Source organism: Polychytrium aggregatum (genome assembly GCF_025602895.1).
Source record: "Polychytrium aggregatum strain JEL109 chromosome Unknown BJ171scaffold_15, whole genome shotgun sequence".
NCBI lineage: Eukaryota > Fungi > Chytridiomycota > Chytridiomycetes > Polychytriales > Polychytrium > Polychytrium aggregatum.
This window is the reverse complement of record NW_026516217.1, coordinates 777,869-795,122: the sequence shown is the minus strand read 5'-3', so window position 1 is coordinate 795,122 and position 17,254 is coordinate 777,869. Positions and strand designations below refer to the sequence as shown.

At 55.5% G+C, this 17,254-nt stretch overlaps 5 protein-coding genes across 5 annotated transcripts; 4 read left to right on the top strand and 1 right to left on the bottom strand.

The window, feature by feature from the left end:
- Positions 1–85: 85 nt before the first annotated feature.
- On the bottom strand, positions 86–1,269 carry BJ171DRAFT_502185 (uncharacterized protein). The gene is made up of 3 exons (XM_053110752.1): positions 1,123–1,269; positions 490–992; positions 86–291 (listed from the first exon to the last, which is right to left on the bottom strand). Exons 1-3 carry the CDS (start codon positions 1,238–1,240, stop codon positions 184–186), a joined length of 729 nt encoding a protein of 242 aa, XP_052967531.1. The 5' UTR covers positions 1,241–1,269; the 3' UTR covers positions 86–183.
- A 1,570-nt stretch (positions 1,270–2,839) lies between these two features.
- Positions 2,840–5,088, top strand: BJ171DRAFT_502183 (phosphatidic acid phosphatase type 2/haloperoxidase). The gene is made up of 4 exons (XM_053110751.1): positions 2,840–3,280; positions 3,476–3,735; positions 3,935–4,062; positions 4,193–5,088. Exons 1-4 carry the CDS (start codon positions 2,948–2,950, stop codon positions 4,705–4,707), a joined length of 1,236 nt encoding a protein of 411 aa, XP_052967530.1. The 5' UTR covers positions 2,840–2,947; the 3' UTR covers positions 4,708–5,088.
- A 369-nt stretch (positions 5,089–5,457) lies between these two features.
- BJ171DRAFT_73781 (uncharacterized protein) lies at positions 5,458–7,705 on the top strand. The gene has a single exon (XM_053115873.1). The coding sequence runs from the start codon at positions 5,650–5,652 to the stop codon at positions 7,645–7,647; it is 1,998 nt and encodes a 665-aa protein (XP_052967529.1). The 5' UTR covers positions 5,458–5,649; the 3' UTR covers positions 7,648–7,705.
- A 1,625-nt stretch (positions 7,706–9,330) lies between these two features.
- On the top strand, positions 9,331–10,999 carry BJ171DRAFT_474381 (uncharacterized protein; the record flags this gene model as incomplete). The annotated part of the gene is made up of 8 exons (XM_053108738.1): positions 9,331–9,368; positions 9,571–9,649; positions 9,797–9,881; positions 10,059–10,158; positions 10,265–10,491; positions 10,686–10,786; positions 10,875–10,959; positions 10,995–10,999. 8 exons carry the CDS (start codon positions 9,331–9,333, stop codon positions 10,997–10,999), a joined length of 720 nt encoding a protein of 239 aa, XP_052967528.1.
- Positions 11,000–12,303: 1,304 nt separating this feature from the next.
- BJ171DRAFT_616119 (male sterility protein-domain-containing protein) lies at positions 12,304–17,233 on the top strand (the record flags this gene model as incomplete). The annotated part of the gene is made up of 11 exons (XM_053115348.1): positions 12,304–12,680; positions 12,835–12,894; positions 12,992–13,164; positions 13,335–13,347; positions 13,496–13,574; positions 13,649–13,798; positions 13,869–14,045; positions 14,113–14,441; positions 14,614–15,956; positions 16,146–16,338; positions 16,565–17,233. The coding sequence occupies 11 exons, from the start codon at positions 12,304–12,306 to the stop codon at positions 16,911–16,913; spliced, it is 3,243 nt and encodes a 1,080-aa protein (XP_052967527.1). The 3' UTR covers positions 16,914–17,233.
- Positions 17,234–17,254: the final 21 nt, after the last annotated feature.

The following is a 17,254-nucleotide window of genomic DNA, read 5'->3' as shown; positions in this document are numbered from 1 at the left end:
CTCGGTTGCAGCGGATATCATCCACAATATGCCAAACCATTGATTGGCGAACGCTGTCCATCCAGCCGGCCCGGTTCGCTGTACCAATGTTCTATAATTCTATTTTGGAACTGGCAGCAAGAGGTAGACATGATGGGGGACGGGTAGATTACGGGCGCTTCTTCTCGAAATGAGGGGGGGGGTTCATAGACAGGTTGAAGAGGCCCATGATGAGGTTGAGGGCATCCGTCCGTACGGCGATAAGGAGATGACCGGCAGGGTGCCGACGGTGTTTTGCGTTTCGTTGAGGCCCTAAATGCGGCCGAGAGATGTCGCTACGGTGAGAATGCGACCAGATCGACCGGATCGACCGGATCGACCACGGCGCACCGGCCGGCACAACCTGGCTGCAATGTCTTGGGTCGAGCATTATCGAGACCGACCGCAGCGCCACTGATGGGCATGATCGACCCGCCATGCTCGGATGCGGCTGCGGCACATGGAACTTACATGGCCCCAACCGTCGTTGAAGACGCTCATGAGGACGACGATATCTCCGACATGGAGGTCGATCTCGTCCTCGCGCACGGCCTGATAGGGCTTGATGACAACCCATTTCTTGGTGAAGGCCTCCGGGGCGGGCTGGCTGGTGGTTTCAATGAGCGCCAGCTCGGCACTGGCCTTCTGGACGCTCACCTCTTTGAGCCGCCGCCACGAAGATCGGTACTTGTTCACCAGAAAGACGACCACGCCGACGAGCATCACGGCCCCGGTCAGACTGGCCGCAGTGATGACGATGTTGCGCTGGTGCTCGTAGAGCTCGGTCGATTTGGAGTTGCCGAGCTGCGCGGTGGTGTTTTGGAGCACACTTGCGAGAAAGGCTCGACAGCACGGGCCCTTGACATACCGCGGGAGCTGCGGGCTGTCCAAGCACAACAGGTGGGATCGATTGAGGTCCCCAGGGAAACCTGTGAACGAGCCAAGGCTAAAGGTGGAGCGGTAGTCGACGAATCCTATAGAGGGCAGAGGGGCAGGCGAACGGTGAGTCTCATATCGGGCCAACAATCCCGTCTTGGGCCGCTATCGCAGACCCACCGGGCCACGACATCGGCCCGCGGGATACAGCTGTATTGCGTTGCATACCGCATGTGTCGTTCTCGCTACTGCCGATGCGCTGGACAGAGTCGTTTCGGGGATCCCGGAACGGGTTGGTGGTGGCAAGAAACCAACAGAGTGCCAGATCCCTGTCCTGCACAAACATGTCGTCCAACGTGGGTATCGTGTACAGAGCCGAGGAGAGATTGCGGACGTCCAGGTCGCTGACGCGGCAGCTGGGGTTGATGATGTCGAGCGCCCGCCAGACAGAGTCTCGCAGCGCAAAGGTGGGCAGCGGATCGCACGACAGCTCGGGCTGTGTGCACAGCGACGACGACTTGCGCACGACATAGTGGCAGATATGATCCCGGAAGTACCGGAGATGGTATTGGAATATCCGCTGGTTGGGTTGCTGTGCAAGGACGGTTAGACAGATGGCCGACAGGCCTGCATCGAGGCTCCAGAGACACGGCCGCTTACCGATTCGTTTGTTGTGTATGGCACTGATGGGTCCTGGCAATAGCCTCGAAAGACTGCCTGCATCGGCGCTGTCGATCCAACCCAGAATGGATCAGAGTAGTCCTCGAGTTGGTGCAGGACCGTCAAAAAATCGGAGAAGGACTGGCCGGCCATGGCCCGGCCGCTCAGGTTCTGGACAACTTGGATGTGGATCTGGCCACCAGCCAGATCAGAGCAGTATCTGCAAGAGCGAGCGGACCGAGCGTCAAGAGGCGGGATAGGTTTGCGGGGCACGTTGGTCATGTTGGTCATGTTGGTCATGTTGGTCATGTCGGTCATGTTGGTCATGTTGGTCATGTTGGTTGTGTCGGTCGAGATCAAGGGGTGGCACTTACCCGGAAGGTGGGTTGGTGGGAATCTCGATGCAGCCCGGATTGACTGCCGCCCCACACGCAGACTGGGCGGCGACAAGCAGCCCAATAGGGCCGCAACACAGCGAGCAGGCGGGTAGGCCATACGATCGCTGTTGGATGCAGGAATGGTGGATCTGAGCAGTGCCGATGCTGCCCAGAGCGGTGGTTGTGGCGGTTGTGGCGGTTGTGGTTGTGGCGCTGTGCGGGTGCTGGGCTCGCTATGGCTCGCCTATGCTGCTGGAGGGGATGCGCCGGATGAGGGATGTGACCGAGGGAGAGGCGACCGAAAGGCAGGCCCAGACCCCGGATGCCATTTGAGTGCCGGCAGCAGCTGTCCTTGCAGACCAAAGCACGGCTGGTGGTGTGCTCGCTTGCAGTCCACTGCGAATGATGCCCCGGGACCGCAACGATGTTCACGACAACCAATTGCAGACGATTGCAGATGATTGCAGACGATTGCACATGGCCCCGCCATGGCGGTCTCCCCGAGGCATCCCCAAGCGCCGCTTGTTTGGAAAGCGCGAGGTATACTGGCCGCGCTGCCCAAAGTTCGGCGGGGCATGGGAAAACAAAATTGGCGGGCGGCTGGCTGTGCCAGAAGCGATCTGCTTCATGTTCGCGGCCGAAATGGCGCCAGCCCCGGCAGCGATAAGACCGAGGCCGAGCCCCATGCCTCGCGGGACGTGCGTCCCCCATCGTCCAAGCACATTCCCGCTGCTGCAGCCATGCGTAGACTGCCGGCCCTTCTTCTCGGTCTTGTCGTGGTCCTCGGGCTTATTTCCTATGCTCAAGCTCAGGCAACACCCCGACCCCGGTTACATCGCTCTATCCCGACAGCGCCAAGTCCGGCCGGTACTTATCAGCGATCCGAGAGCGTCAACTGGAACTCGGAGCTCCGCAACTGTGTCTTGAACAAGCAAATACCTCCCACTGTTGTGGCTCGCGCGCTGGCCATCCTCAACACCGCCATCTACAACTCGTATGCGGTGTTCGACCCTGTCATGGTGCCGTTTCAGTGCAACTGCTCCAAGCTGTCGTCGAGCTCCAACTTCCGCAGTGTCGCCCTCGCTGCTGCTGCATATACCGTCTTGGTCGACCTGTTTCCGGGCTGCGCCCCAGCATTCAAAGTGCGCTATGAAACTTCACAAGCCATCCGGGACGCCAGCAGGCTGGGGCGCAAGGCGCTGGCCAATGGCATCTATGTCGGCCAGGAAGTTGCCCGTCGGGTTCTCAAACTCCGTCACCTCGATTGCTCCAACCAACTTGGCTCCCAGGGTGGATTCGGCAACTACTCGGACTACACCCTGTATACGTCTATGAACCTTCCGAGTGTGGTAAGTCTCGATGCTGGGCTCGGATTGGCATCTGCAGCGACGCATCGCATGCCAGATGCAATCGCTGTAACGCTTCTGCCAGGCTCGACCAGCTGCCGAGGAGCTGTGCATTGTTGTGCCAGCGGATTCACAGTTCCCCAAACGGGATCGCAGGCATATCGACCATCACATTACTCACCGAATCATTTACATCAGAACGTGTTTGCCAACCGCTGGCAGCCTCTGCGATTGCCCCTTGGCGGCGACTATGGGGCGTGGGACGACCAGGTCTTTGTGACCTCTCATTGGGGCTTGGTGCGGCCGTTCAGCCCGCTCAACTCGGAGGCAAAAACTCCAGGATCCACTCGACTTGCGCTCCAGCGGCCGAGCGACTCCGAGTTGGCCCTGCTCAATCAGCAAATGATTGCCTACAGCGCCAATCTGACCGACGGTCAGAAGATGGAAATTGAGTTTTGGTAAGGCACCATCACCAGCGGGTGAACCCCGCAGGGGCCCGGTCGTCGCTCACCTTTGCAGAACAGAGCCTTTCCGAAGGGCGGTCGTTTGCTCCATGGTTGTCAACGTTGGCGTCGTAAGAGCATCTGAAATTGATTCTGCATGGTACATGCACCCACGGTTCGTCACTATTGACGACGACGCTCGGTCACTCGGTAGGGGTGGGCCCAATGAACCAGCCCACACGCTCCCGGCAATCTGGACGCTGTTTGCCGAAAATATCGCCATCAAGCAAAGCCACACTCTGAAGCAGGATGTGGTCATGTTCTTGTATCTGTCCAATGCATGTAAGGCTCTGGTTCTATTGCACATGAGAGACTGATTTTCCTTGTGGGCTTCTCCGCCGCTGGGTCGGATGGATGGATCATGTTGCTGCTTGCTCTGACCCTGCCCATCATCCGGGCCAACAAAAACCAGTGCACGACGCCGCTATCGCCGCCTGGGACATGAAGCGGGCCCTGGATTCGGCCCGGCCAATTACCAGCATCCGCACTCTCCTGAAAAACCAGCCCATTGTTGCTTGGGGCGGGCCTTTCAAGGGCACACTTGCGATCTTTGGCCAGGACTTTGTGCCATATGCCGCCAGCGACTCACTCACTCCAAGCTCGCCCGAGTTTGTCTCGGACCACGCCGCCTTCTCCAGCGCGGCTGTCGAGGTACTGCAGTACGTCACCCGATCAAATCGGTTAGGCTTGAGCTTCACCTTCCGACCAGGTTCATCGCGGGTCGAGCCTGGACGGGTGCCAGCCAAGACGACCATCCTATCATACAAGACTCTGGCGGATGCCCTTGATGCAGCTACTCAATCGCAGGTCCGCGGGGGCTTCCAGTACCCGTTCTCGATCCAGGCGGGGCTGACGAGCGGACAGCTGGTGGCCTCGCGTGTCATTGATCTTGCCAACAACTACATCAACGGGACTGCGACGTATTAGCCCAGGACGACAGAGTGGCCGATTCGTGGCCGATTCCGGGCCATGTGGCCTGGTTGGCGAGTCAACATTCTTGTGATTCATGAACCCCTTGAAATCAATACAACGTATCCAAAATGAAGCGGGACCGGCCTACTTTGAGTCAAGGCTGTCGCTATTCCTTGGCCTTGGACACACCAATCACCTCGATCTTCACACCGGAACTGCGATTCCATGCCTTGATCCACTGTCTGCCCAGGGCTGCATCCACTTCAGCGTCCAAGAGCACCGTGATCATCGTTAGACATCACATATTACGCTGCCGAAATGGGAGTGGGATGGTGTCCAGTGTTTTCCTGAATATAGCGTTATACCAACTTGCCTGGGCCTCTGATGTCTTCGCAACTTCCTTGAGACTCTGCTGTCTTCATCTGTTATATCTGCGAGCCTATTGAACCGGGACACTTTCACACACGGATGGCTTGTGGACGGCTTTGATATATAATCCGCTCGCCAAGGTCTTGCGGCGATATTGCTCTTTGCCCTGCGTCTTCCTCCCTCGTTTGAGATCTGTCTTCTTGCTCTGACCTGCAGTGACTGCATCTGCAGCGGCTCGTTGGTCCCTGTCGTGCCCACTCACTCCATGCATCTCCCTCACACAGGGAAATGACTCGACCCACTTGACCGGGTGCATGATACGATGCGACTACACTGTTTGTCGGAATGAGACGATGTGCCCCACACGCTCTGTCTGCGGGACCGAGAGCTGTGCTGGGCGAGAGGCCACGCTATTCGGTCTCGCTCGGGCGAGGACGCACACCGCGTCTCGGCCACAATGATCAGCTCTGTTGCTGATCTGGCTTGGGAGGCCTGTCCATCTTCCCCGCTCCTGGTCGTGCCCGTCTGCGTCCGACCAACGCAAGCACGTCCCTTCGCATCCTGCGGAAGCGCCCGCAAGCAACCCTCATGTGGGAATCCATAGTGATTGATTTGGACAAAGACAGCGATGGCTTTGCGTCGAGCAGAGCCGGTCCCAGCAACGCCGAATCTGCCCGCCGCTCCAGACCAAGTCGCAAGACAACCCCTGTGTTTGATCTCACATTATCGGATGATGAGCCCGATCCAAAGACAGAGACGGCACGTCCAAAGAGCAATAGTGAGCTTATTGCCCAAGCGGTCAAGGGGTTGCGCGAGAAGCTGTCCGTCGGCATCGATTCCATATCAACCGAAGACCCGCGCCCGGGCTCTGCGTCGTCCTTTCCGCTTGACGCTTCGCCACAGCATGAACAGCTCAACGTCAAATCCGAAATTACATCCAAGGACATTCTGTCTGCCATATTTTATGGAACCCCACTTGGGAGCCATTCATCCGGCGCCCCGCCAAAACATTTACCGAGCAAAGAGTCATCGAGCGTTCCGACTGAAGACCGACCGGCCAGCATTCCCAGAAGCGTCTCGCAAAGACCATATGCAGGCAGTTTCCCGTTTGGCTCTTCCTTGGATATACTCCGAACCCATCAGGGCAAGCGGGGCTTTGGCGAGCTCGATCGAGAGTCGCCAGCGCACAAGTCCTGGCCATCGCTCTCGGATGATATCTCTGGCAAGATGCCCAGCATTTACTCCAACGGGCAGGTTGCCGGGTCATCTTCGAGCATAGCCGTCAGCGAGGGCCGTGATCAGGCCACTGGATCTTCAACTGAACAGCTCGAGATCATCCAGATCGGCTCTGTGCCCAGCTTACGCATCGATGGTGCTCTGAGAAATCCAGAGGACTCGAGAAGCTGCAGCCATAACGAGCACATACCCGCAGCTCAAGTTGGCGACGCTGCTGCCCCGATTCGATTATATCACGATTATCACGATCCAAGTGAGGATTTGCCAGCAAGCCTGCACTCAGCGGTTGCAATCATCGATCTCGTACAAAGCCCACCCTTCAAGCGTATACGGCTTGAGCAGCCCGAAGGCTCTGCAAGTCCCGTACCAAAGCCACTATTACCGTCGTCGTCGCCATCTTCGCCGCCGTATTCGTTTATGTCGCTTCTGCCACCCTCTTCTTCGCCATCACCACCACCACCTCCGTATTCGTTTCTATCGCTTCCGCCACTATCGTCGCCGCCGTTACCAGCTCTTCAATCCCTTCCGCCACCATCGCCGACACCGTCACTACCATCGCCACCATCGATTTCATCACCATCACCATCACCATCACCATCACCATCACCATCACCATCACCATCACCATCACCATCACCATCACCATCACCATCACCATCACCATCACCATCACCATCACCATCACCATCACCATCACCATCACCATCACCATCACCATCACCATCACCATCACCATCACCATCACCATCACCATCACCATCACCATCACCATCACCATCGCCATCGCCATCGCCATCGCCATCGCCATCGCCATCGCTATCGCTATCGCCATCGCTATCACTGTCACCGGTATTCCTTTCGTCTTTATCTCCACCATCGCCGTCTCCACCATCACCGTCGTCACCACAAGCATCCTCACCACCGACATCCTCGCCACCAACCTCTTTACCACCAACATCGTCGCCACCCTCGACGTCGTCATCATCCTTGCCATCGTTGCCGCCGCGGCTGGTGACATCGCTGCCATCGCTTTCATCGCCATCATATATACCTCTGTCCATCCTCTCGAGCCCCAGTGACTGCCAATCTTTACTGCTACCGCCGAGTTCTAACGGATCAGAGACTTCCGGCTTGAACGACCATAAGGTGCCAAAATTATCACGATCGATTCTAACCCGGCTCAAGAAAGTACTTTCCCCCACATCTGTTAGTAGTGCTCATCTATATATTATGGCACTTTACTGGGAATCGATTGTGTTCTGGCATGCGTTCTATCTCTTGACCGAGGTGTATTCGGTGGGCGGGGGAGGGCGAGTGAGTTTAACGAACCAGGTATCAGAGCTCAGATAGCCTTACCACCATCCGTTTTGCTTGGCCGCCAGGGAGCCACGGAGCCATTTCCAATCGATATACCCGAGGTTTTGATTTATGATGTCCATGACGATACCCCTGACAAAGAATCGGCCTTCACCCTTGATATGGATCAAACCCCAACTCCCACAGTGCCTGTCCCTGTAGTCGGTCAGTGTTCTTGCTGCTTGTGTCGATGTTCTCTGCATCGCGTCGCATCGCATCATATTTTGATGGTATTGCACTGAGTGCTGGCCGAGACACGCTCGTTGTCTCCTTCCAGCCATATACACACATGCAGCCATTCTTGACAACACTTTGTCTCCACAGACATGATACAACAGCACCACAGACTCATGTACAACAAGGGTGCTCTGTCCGTCATGAGGCAGGCCGAGTCCTGCCTTTCCTATGTGCAGTCGAGCTTGCTACGTCAGGTACGTGTTGGTGGGGGGGGGCACCAAGGCACAAGCCAGCACCCGCCGATCAAGCGGGGCCACCGCGATTACTGCCGAAGCCCCTGACAAGTTGACCGGAGGATACGGAACCTATGAGCAAGTATCTCAAGCACTCACGATATCCTATGATCTTCGTTTGTACAGAGGGTTAGCCACGAGTTCAAAACGTGGAGGCACCTTGTTGAGTTCAGAGGGTCCGATGATAGCGTCACCGATATCAAGTTCTCGACGGATCCGGATCAACCGCTTCGATTGGTGATTGGCCACCTTTCCAGCGATTCGGAAAATATCATTTTTGGAAACATCAGTCGAGGTACTGTCTTCACGGGAACTAGTTGAGCACGACCCTGCAGCTGCAATTATGAGCCAGTGAAGGAAGGGGGCGTGCAAGAAATCTGGCGGTCCAACAATTAGGTTTTCCATCAGCATGTGGCCCTCCTCCCGCCACACGAGCAGCCAAGATTGGCACATAAGCAACCCGATCGGTGGTCGCTCCAAGAACTTGCACGCTGAATGACCTACAAACATTGCATCCTTGACGTGCCCAGGCCAAAGATACCCACTTGGAGGACACTATACCGAGATTCAGGAGCCAAACTCCATAAATCCAAGTGAGTCTGGGCAGGGCGTTAATGGCGCGGCTGCCCGAGCGAATGCCCATCTGACGACTGTTCGGGCCAGCGAGTGTGATTTCTCGAGCGCGCATCCTCGCAAGCTGCTCGCATTGAGCCGCCAAAAGCCTCTCTGACAACCCATGCGTGCCCTCTAGAACCCTACGCAACGATATCGGACCTATTGTTTGCGCACAACTCGCGATATGTCATCAGCACATCGCAGAATGACCCTCGGGTCATGGTTTGGGATACCGAAAGACGGACAAACACCAATTCTTGGAAGTTGCCAGGTAGGTTTGGGCTACGAGGGCCGCACATGGCTGTCGACCGTGACAATGGCATCCTCATGCGAAAGAATCTCCAGCTCCCGATTCTACGTGGGCGCACAGAGATGTGCGAGTCTCTAGCTGGGCTGCGTCTGGGCCGTGGTCCAATTCAGAAGCTCTCCGTCTTATCGTCTGTCTCTCGGATTCACAGCAACCAGCCACCAAGGCATCGAGCCCAGTATCGTCCGGCTAGCTGCCAACGAAGTCGACAGTCTCAACAGGCCGCTGTTGGCCGTGGGCACTCAACTCGGGGGACTCTATGTGTTATCTCCGACAGACGGCACAATGACCTCATTCACCAAGCAGTGTCGTCATAGCCCATCGTAAGTTTGAGTGGGAGTCAGAGCCTCGCACGGTATCCTCAAACAAATGCATTTGGCCGTGGCACTATATTCAACTGAGCAAGCACGTCACTGAGCAGAGAATGTTGATGTTGATGTTGATGTTGAGGAGCCATGGCGGATTCGAGTCCCATTCGTATTCTCGCAATGTTACGCATTTGACTAATGCATATCTTGGCAACAGTTCCACTGGATCGGCGGTCACCGATCTGCTTTTTGGCTGTGCTGCAAGCTCCGGCCTCCTGTTTGCTGGATATAGCGCAGTACGAGGCGAGTCAAAGGAATCATGCACTCCAGCAAAGGTAACGGGCATGCAACAGAGCGGGTTCTATCGAATGTGATGGACGACATAGCACCATCAGCCATTTGATCGCTTGCGCTCACACAGAGCACTTTGACTCCATCGCCAGATCAAGTGCTGGGGCTCTGACAACAAAGATCATGCGTACGTTCTTCTTGACGCGGACGTTTCGTCAATGAGCATGTCAAGCGAGGGTACGTCGCATTGTGTAATATATGGTGCAAACTGGGAGAGGGGGGATTATTCGGGGTAGATGTGACACTCTTAGACGAGCGTCTTGCTCCTTTTAGATGGGATATCAATGTACAGCTAACACAGGTCATTTCCAGGGCGGCTGCTTGCTGTAGGAACCAGTGATTCTAATCATGCAGTGGGCCAACACAAGCTGCGGATCCTCGACACGGATCACAAGCTCGCTATCGTCATGGAGGCATTCACGGGTCAGCTGGACGTCAATACCGTCGGCTTCAGGTATGCCTTCGGTGCATATGTGCTTGGAGCTGCTACAGCTGCTGGCAATCGAGATTCCATACTCAGAAGCGCCTGTGTACAGTCCATGTGCGTCGTTTGTGTACAGCGCGGCGACCAACTATGAAACCAAAATATTCGATATCCGGATGTTCAAGTCCTCCGTCGGAGAGGTCAAGTCTCCTCCTGGAGAAACTACGCCTGAGCGAAAAAATGCAAAGCCTGCGACCAGAAGAGAGAGATCATCGGCTGCAAAGGCCAAGTCTTCCGTCGAAGCAGAGGTGTCTCCCCAACGAATAATTGAGTTCCCTCCGTCGTATACGGTGGTGGGCGAAAGTAAGTGTCATCGACGCCACTTTGAAACGGCAGCAGCATGTCCTCGCTCTCACTTGCGCCGAACTGGCTGAAGTGTGGTTGGGACTTTAGGGGCTCGAGGCTGCAGTTCTGCTCGATCAGTTTTCTCATCCGGTGGATGCTGCCGCCTGCCCCGCTCCCGGTGTGACCCGGTCAACTGATGAACACTTGATCAGACAATATCCTTGGATTGAGCGAAGAAGACAACTATGGCACATACTGTGCCGTTTGGATGAAGACTCGCAATGTCCTTCTCACTGGCGGATCCAACGGAGTGGTAGGCGAAGCACACCTATGGCATGAGCGAGTGTGGTCTGCCAAAGACAGATATTGATGGCCTGTTTTATTGGCTGCGTCAGATTCAGGTATTCGATCCAAAGATCGGCAAAGTCGTCCAGGAGGAGTCGCTTACCTTCCAAGCCAGTGTCTGCGCGATGGCGCTCTCGCCAGGTGTGTAATGTCGCAAACACCTCGAGGTTCAACAGAATGAATGCGCACGACCGACGCCATCTTGGGATGGAAGTGCTCTAATCATAGCAAGCGACACAGTGATGCGTTTGAAACTATTTTTACGCTCTCAGCCGTGTGTTAACCGCTCTCCACCCCCGGATATCGCAGATGAGGACTTTTTGGCTGTGGGGCTGTCATCGGGAATGATATCAATCTTGACGCGACTCAACCCGGAATCAAATATTTGCCAGCAACTGAAGCAGTCGTTTCGAAACTGAGATGTCACAACTGCAACAGTCAATATTCCGAGACTCATGGTGTTCACAATATCATCTGCAGCACGCGCCTTTCGATCCTGAATACACATGATCATCCAAGTTACCAGGGTTGTTCTGTGCTCTCGCTTCAGGAGCTTGGGAAGGTCGTCAACGACTGCGTAAAAACGCAGGGGACTCAGGACTGAGCGCCGCCTTGATGTGCTGGAACACTGGAGAGCTGGTGGCCCTTGATGAGTGTATCCGGGCTGAAGATCTGGCTTGGCCTGTATCGCTCGGACCAGAATCCACGATGGGGCGGTGTCTATTGCGCCAAGCCTTCGGATCAGCATCGGCGACAGCAGCGCTCGCTCGGTGATCTTGCGAGACAGCACTGTTCGGAGGGATAGTGAATCTCCAGACCGTGCTCCCAACCAACGACGAACAACGATTGCAAGATTGCACTTGAGCAAGCGGCTCGTCTCACTTGTGTGTTCGATGATGCCCACAAGATGTGCTGTTGGGGGACGACCCAGTCAGAGCTGGTGTCCGAGATCATCAGCAACCTCTGTCCAAGAGACCAAATCGAGCCTGTCCCTGGTCTGCGGACAGATTATTCTTCGTCTGGGTGAGGGGGCGATTTGTGCTGTGGTGCGATTTGTGCTGTTGGTGGGTGACAATGAATATCCCCAGCCAGACACAAACAGAGATATACGAGTGTCAAACTCACCTGTGTTCCCACCGAGTGAACTGTTCGCTGACCGAACAGTGGATTTGCAAGCAGCTTGCTGGGCGAGGCAACAGCACAGCATCGAGGGGCAGCCAGCCAGACCCACCGCCCGAGCACAGAGCCGGTCACGCTGGCAGACTCAGCAGCTCGAGAGAAAGTAAGAGCATTCGCTCAATGCAATATGGCAAGCAGCCAGACCAAGCCGCCGTCTCCTGGCTGCCCAGACCGACAAAAGGCGCTCCCCTCGCCCTTTCCCCTCGTCATCGTTGTCTCGTTTCGCTCTTTCGGCTCCCTCCTCGCTCTCCTGCCCTCATCTGGCTTTGGTATCGGCACCTTTGTCGCTTCCATCCCAACCCCGGCATGCTCAGGGCCATCTCCTGTTGTTTTGGAGGGTCCGCAGACCCGGTCGACGACCGAGATGTCTCCTCGCAGACTCCTGTCTCCCAGCAGCCAACCTTCCCTTCTCCGCCCGATCCCTTTGGCCCCTGGCTCCATCCCGTCGAGTGTCTCATCAACACTGCCCGCGACGAACCCGATGCCCTCCTGATCAACACCTACGAGAGCGGCGCCTCGGAGCGACTCAGCTATCTCCGTGTGTGGAAGCAGGCGTATTCGGTCGCCCAGGCTCTCAAGGCTCTCCCTGGCTGGAACGACGACGACCACGAGGTCATCGGCACCTTCTGCGAGGCCGAAGCCAGCTGGGTGATCTACTCGTTTGCTGTGTGGATGCTTGGCAAGTGAGTATCTCTGGTCTGGTCTGGTCTGGTCTGGTCTGGTCTGGTCTGGTCTGGTCTGGTCTGGTCTGGTCTGGCCTGCCTGTGCATGATATGACTGGGAATTGTCCCTGCCATGACCAGGATCGAGTCTCATCTGTCCCTTGTTGCCATCCAGGAAAACACTCAACCTCGCTCTCAATTTCCCTGCCGCTGTTCGCAAGACTCTGTGCGAGAGGTTTGTCCTTGTGCTCGTCTCACATGTGTCTCAGGTGATTGACATCCCAGAGACCTCTGTGCTCAACCTGACTCGACCTTGACTCCAATCGAAACAGATACTTCATCAAGTACATCCTCTACCACCACAGCAAGCCTGGCCGCACCATTGGAGTGACGCTGGTCGATGCCACCACGTTCCCTGTGCTGGACAACATCCCATCCCCGTCTCTCGAAGTCTGTGAACCCCTTGATGATTATGTCACCATCCAGTGCACCTCTGGAACAACGGGTATGTGGAATGGTTGAGCGTGATGGTCCAGCAGCAAAGCAGATGGTGCAATGGTGGATAGAGTAAGATGGTGAGTGTGGTGAATGTGGAAAGTGATATACTGACGATGCATATCCAACCCACAACCCGACTCCTTCGTCCTGCATCCTGGCTCCTCGTCGCTCCCACAGGCATCCCCAAGTCGTGAGTTCTACTGTGGTTTCTGATGCTGTGGATTCTGATGCTGTGAATTCTGATCCTGTGTCTACCTGATGCTTGTTCCCATTCACAAAAGTGATCGCATCACCACTCGTTGACTGAATCCTTCTGTGTTTGATGGTGATTGTTGCAGGTTCCAGTTTGCGCACAATGGCGCAGTCACTGGTCGAACATCAGTTGGTATGCTGAAGAGTAGCGTTGGGCTATTGCAGGTAATTATGCTTGACATCGAATATCGAATTGATACTTGGGCAATGCTGGGTATACTGACATTGATGATTTTTAGGCTCCATCCTTTGTGGCCACATTCGGCTCACTTCCTTGCGTTCTGAATCTTGGAGGATCTGTGTGGATTCCAAAGCCGACATTCCACGCAGTTGAGAAAGCAAAGAATGTCGCTCAAATAATGGATGACGGCGTGAACTATGTCTACCTGGTAAGTACCAGGCTCAAAGTCTTCTCTGACCCCGTGCTATCCACCTATTAAAGAAAACCATTTCTCACAGACCCCTTCGTTCATGAAACTCGTTATCAACACCGCTACTTCATTGAACTCAGGAGTTAAATGGACTAAAACAAAGAAAGTCCTATTGGGCTCAGAGCACATCCCCATGAGTGTCGTCCACATGACGAGGGAGAGATTCCCAAGTGCCGAAATTCAGTCGGGCTACGGATCGAGTGAGGTATGGTTCATAACATCGATGTGATTCGCCACTATGCTGGGATTACTGACCATTTTCACATTACCAGACAGGAGTAATTGGAGCACTATCATATATGCATATTCCTCCAGAAAGCGAAATCCCAGAGAAATTGGTCTACAAGCTGGCCAAACCTGGGGTGCGATGCCTCCTCTTCGACGAGAAAGGCGAGATTATCGATCCACGGTACTCCAACAGCGGAATCCTGGTCTTTGCCGTCGATCTCGACCATCCTGCCAAGGACCATCCGAGCTTTGTCAACGCCGATCCCAACGACAAGCTGTCGACTTTCGGCTTCCTCGTGGATGGCTCGCCCCGAGTCTGCACCATGGACTGGGTCGAGATGGTCAGCGACAAGGAGTTCAGTGTTGTTGGAAGGTGAGTCTGGAGACTATTGTGTGCTTGATCCATGAGAACTGCCATCCACACTCTTGGTTCCGATCCATTTGCTCGCTGGATACTTATCGCTTTCATTCTCACACCTCACACCTCACACCTCACACCTCACACCTCACACCTCACACCTCACACCTCACACCTCACCCTCCAGATTCGACCAGAAGATCAAGATCAACGGTGTCTATGTCGACTTGAACTACCTCAGGGAGCTTGTCCACAAGTACCTGCAACAAGCCATCGTCGATTGCTACTTCATCCACACCTCCGAGAGGAAGATCATCTTGTTCTACATCCCTCAGGGAGGATACAACCCCGAACTGACCTCGGCCGATATCATCCGAGTCGTCGAGGACATGTTCTTGCTGTTGAACGTCTCCAAGGTCCCCGTCCACAACTGCCTCAAGCTCGACGCATTCCCCTTCAACGACTCGGGCAAGGTCGATCTCAAGAAGCTCAAGCGCATCGCCGAGAACGTCGAGCAGTACAGCCAGGCGGTCCAGTACCCGGCTCTCATCGTCACCAGAACGTTCTTGACCAAGATTGCCTTCAAGATCTCCGAGTTCAGCAGCCAGATCCTGGACAACCCCGGTCTCTACGGCCGCAACTTTTACATTGGCGGTGTCGGCTTTGACTCGCTGAGCATCAGTCGCCTGGCCCTCGCCCTCAGGGAGGAGTACGGTGTCGAGATCTCGCCAATGATCCTGCTGTCGAACAGCATGAGTCCCAAGGATGTCGCCCAGCTGGTCGTCGACATTCTCGACGACAAGCTGGTGATTCCGCCGACAATCGATCTGGCTGCCGAGGCTGCCAAGCTCGACGATGCGAGTGTGACGGCCGAGGGTTTCCCTCCGTTTGTCTATCCCAAGGAGGTCCGCGGCATCGTCCTGACGGGTGCAACCAGCTTCCTCGGAGCATTCCTGATCTTTGAGCTGGCACACAAGTTCCCTCGAGCCAAGATCTACTGCCTGGCACGAACCGAGACCGAGAAACTGGCCTTCCTCCGCACCTACTCCAACGCCTCGAGGCTGGTGATTGCATCGCGGAACAAGAACGATCCGTGGTATGACGTGCGAGACCGGTGGGTTGGTCTGCGCGGCGACGTTTCCAAGGAGCGATGGGCACTCTCGGACGAGCGATGGAAGGAGATTTGCGAAGAGACCGACATGATTGTGCACAACGCCGCCGAGGTGCACTGGCTCTACAACTACAACGAGCTCAAGGCAACAAACGTCCTCAGCACGGTGACGGTGCTGCAGCTGGCCACGACGCACCATCTCAAGGTGGTGCACTACATCTCGACCATCGGGACGATTGCCATGGCCAAGGGCTCCGACAAGCCGCTCGAGGAGAAAATGTACTCCAACTGGAACCTGTCGGGCGGCTACTCGCAGACCAAGTGGGTCTCTGAGCAGCTGATCAACAAGGCACGATCGAGGGGAGTGCCTGCAACCATCATTCGGCCAGCGATGATTGCTGGCGACAGCGGATACGGAGGTGAGCCGTGGTGGTATTGTGATGTGTGATGTGGTGGTGTGGTGGTGTGGTGGTGTGGTGGTGTGGTGGTGTGGTGGAGATTCCGTCCTTCGTTCCCTCGACTTGGCCATGAGTCGATGATCTTGTGTGTCGAGCGATACCCATCCATCGACCGACACTGTTTCTCACCCTGTTCACTCCATCCTCCAGTGTGCAACACAGACGACTATATCTGGCGATACATCGAGGGATGCATCAAGCTCGGCATTTGCCCGGCAAACGCCAGTCCCGTCACTTGGACCATGGATCCCGTCGACCATGTTGCCAAGGTGATTGCCGAGATTGTCAGCTCGGAGGAGGCGCTGTCCAAGTTTGTGTTCCACATCAGCGACTCGGAGCACAGGTGAGGAGTGCGTGGAGTGGAGTGGAGTGTGAGTGGGTGTGGGTGTCAGTCGATGCTGTGCTTGGCATTGAGTGGGTTGCATATTGACATGTTTGATGGCGGACATCGTTGGCCATCGCAATCACCCCTCACTCACTCACTCGCTCACTCACTCACTCACTCACTCACTCACTCACTCACTCACTCACTCACTCACTCACTCACTCACTCACTCACTCACTCACAGTGTCATCACCGAGAAGCGTGTCTTCGAGATCGCCAATTCCGTTGGCTGGATCATCATGTTGGATACCCGTGAAAAGTTCAGGACGGTCATCTGGCGCAACCCATCGCCCGATAACCACGCCCTGCTTGCGTTCATGCGGATGCTGATGGACCTGTCCTTCAGGGTCGACAACACCAACACTCGCTCGATCTACCCGACGCCGTGTCCCTCGCCCGAGCTGGTCGTCAGGAAGAGTCTCTTCCACTTGGATCGGGTGTCCTATCTCGACCAGCCCACGGCGGCGGAGACCGAGCTCAAGGACGAGGAGTATCCCGATGTTCGCATCTTCACCCGCACCGGCCGCCACTGATGTTGTGCTGGCTGGGCAGACCGATCGATCAGTGTCGTCTCGTTGCCATTCCGTTCTGCGGTCGAGTCTTGTTGGACTGCCAGACACTGAACACGATTGATCCAACATGGAGATGTGTGTGGTGTGTGGTGTGTGGTGGATGGTGATGAAGATGGTGGTTGATTGCGCTGTCGACATCCAGTCATTCCTGCGTCGCATGACTTCTCTGGTGGACAATCTGCGGGATTTCAGTCGTCTCGAGCGACTCCACATCCAGAGCGTGCCAGTCCAGGCGAATATCAAGTTCAGGCGTTCTACACTCCAATTCGATCACTCTGTCGCATCAGCAGTCCTGTCTCTGT